General features: G+C 49.0%; 1 protein-coding gene across 1 annotated transcript; it reads left to right on the forward strand.

Moving 5' to 3' along the window:
* Positions 1-367: 367 nt before the first annotated feature.
* LOC149402194 (uncharacterized) lies at positions 368-1,868 on the forward strand. Its single transcript, XM_089608259.1, has 2 exons — positions 368-1,694; positions 1,776-1,868. The coding sequence occupies exon 1, from the start codon at positions 368-370 to the stop codon at positions 1,481-1,483; it is 1,116 nt and encodes a 371-aa protein (XP_089464385.1). The 3' UTR covers positions 1,484-1,694; positions 1,776-1,868.
* Positions 1,869-2,633: the final 765 nt, after the last annotated feature.

Below are 2,633 nucleotides of genomic sequence, written 5' to 3' on the forward strand. Positions count from 1 at the left end.
ACACGTAAATGTCGAAGGACGAGTTAAGTGTCCATGCAAGAGGTGTAACAACGTGTTGATGCAAAAAATTCATGATATAGAGAATCATCTCTTTATCAGAGGATTTAAGAGGAATTACACGAGGTGGAACTTTCACGGGGAGGAAGAAGATGACGTAATGCAGTATCAGACGGAGTACAGAGGAGGAGGGATGTTTGATGCTGTACACGATATCTTAGATCACAAAGACGTAGACGGTGACGATGACAGTATTGACCCGAATGCAGAATACCAGAGTGGACAGTTCGATGACCTTTTCAGCGACCTGAACACAGAATTATGACCGGGTTGTACGGAGTATTCGTCACTCTCATTTGTTGTCACGTTGATGCATTTGAAAGTGATGAACAAGTGGACGAATAAGTCGTTTGATCAGCTTCTGAAAGTACTGAAAAAATCTCATCCGATCGACAACACGATTCCAGAGTCACATTATGAAGCAAAGGCGAAATTGTGTCGATTTGGTATGGGTTACGAGTCGATTCACGTTTGCAAACACGATTGCGCGTTGTTTTGGAAGGACAACGCCAATCTAGACGAGTGTCCAGTTTGTAATGAGAGCCGGTGGCTGATGAAAGACGGTGGAAAAAAAGTAGCGCATAAAGTGTTGCGCTACTTTCCACTGAAAGATCGACTTAAGCGACTGTACGCGAGTCGGCACACAGTTCTAGAGATGCAGTGGCACGAGAATGAACGCATTAAAGAGGATGGTGTACTGCGACATCCTGCTGACGGAGCAACGTGGAAGGAGATCGACCGAAAATATCCCATGTTTGCGGCAGAACCGAGGAACGTCCGGCTTGGACTTGCCGCCGATGGTTTCAACCCATTTGGTGACATGAGTTTATCGTACAGTATGTGGCCGGTAGTCTTGACTGCGTACAATTTACCGCCGTGGTTGTGCATGAAAACATCGTACTTGATGTTAACATTGCTTATACCAGGTCGTAGTGCGCCGGGTAAAGACATGGATGTTTTCTTACGACCGCTGATTGATGAGCTGAAGGAATTGTGGGAAACCGGTGTTGTGTTGAGAGATGGTTCGACCGGTGAGCTATTCAGGTTGTTTTCCGTACTTCTATGGACGGTGAATGATTTTCCAGCGAGAAGCAGTTTGTCGGGATGGAGTGGTCAAGGGTACCTTGCTTGTCCGACGTGTAACAACGACACACCATCTTTCAAGGCTCGAAACAAGATTGTTTACTGCGATCATCGTCGATTCTTGCCGTTGTTACACCCGATGAGGAAGAGCAAACTGTACAAGGTACGAAATGAGAAACGACCACCACCAGTGAGAAAATCAGCGAGCGATAGACTTCGTGGTCGTCCGAGACAAGATCTCGCCTACGGTCCCAAGGTGGACGAATGCGAACGTGGGGCCGGCGAAGGAGGCCGAGATCCGAGCAGCGATTCGAGACAAGTACGACATTCGAGTCGATGGTGATCAAACCGGGAAGAAGAAGGCGATTGTCGATGCGGCAATCATTCGAGACGCGAAGACTCGTCTTCGCGATTGGAGGCATACATTGTGGTCGTGGTTCGACATCGACTGCAAGAGCAGCGTACAGGTGGCGCGGTCGCTGAAACCGAAGACCGTTAAGCTCGACACCGAATGGGAGACGCTGATACAACGATATACGAGCGATGAATTTAAGGTAATATCGAATCATTTATGTTACTCGAATGTTTATTAAACGATTTGTTATTTACGTGTACGTTTACTTATATTACAACAGGCTATACAAGCGAAGAATAAGGCGAATCGCGCGAAGAAGAAGACGAAGACTCGACAGGGGACGATTGGGTTCTCGACCCACCGCATGAAAAACGTAAGTTTTATGTTTATATGATACATCAAATCGTTAAAATTATCTAACACTTGAAGTTTTGTTTACATGCAGAAGAGCATCGAGACAGGCGCATTCGAGAGCTTGTTTGCGAACTACAAGCGCCAACATCAGTCCGACAAGTCTGAATGGCTGACTCCTGAAGCCTCCGCACGTTATGTAAGTTTACATTTATTTTTCTTATTTTTCGATTAATATATACTAACTAGTTAATTATATCAGGATCGACTGGTCGCTAAGTTCAACACGTTGCGAGCGGAGGCTAAGCACCAAGGAGCGGACGTTGATATTTCCGTTCTAGAGCAGCAGGCGATCCGCGATATTATGGGTTCGCGGACTGATCACTTGACCGGCGTCGGACGTTTGGTGCCACAGGGAGCACGGTTGGCGGCTGAAGTCGCCGAAGTCTACGGTTCGGAGGCTGGGACGTCGTAACCAGGATATGTCTCGCAGGAGGTGTTGGCATCGACCCTCGCCGCGTTCGCCGAGACAATACAGAGTCAGGTGCCCGGCCTCAACCTTAGCTCGTTCATGTCCCAATTTCTGCAGAGTTCGCAGCAGGCTCCGTCATCCCACAGCCAGCAGACTCCGACGGCCGGCGTCCACACTCCGACGCCCGACGTCCGCACTCCGACGGGCGGCCAGCAGAGGACTCCCGACGCCAGCCAGCAGACGACGCCCGGCGGACCAAGTCAGTCTACTCCGACGCCGCAGCCTGCAGAACTTCAGCGCCAGCAGAAGAGCGTT

The sequence above is a fragment of the Urtica dioica genome, chromosome 3, assembly GCF_054948205.1.
Source record: "Urtica dioica subsp. dioica isolate 48M chromosome 3, U.dioica_male_clone48M_v1_H2, whole genome shotgun sequence".
Classification (NCBI taxonomy): Eukaryota; Viridiplantae; Streptophyta; class Magnoliopsida; order Rosales; family Urticaceae; genus Urtica; species Urtica dioica.

Coding starts and splice junctions, on each gene's coding strand:
- LOC149402194 (XM_089608259.1), top strand. CDS start 368: ATGCATTTGAAAGTGATGAACAAGTGGACGAATAAGTCGTTTGATCAG.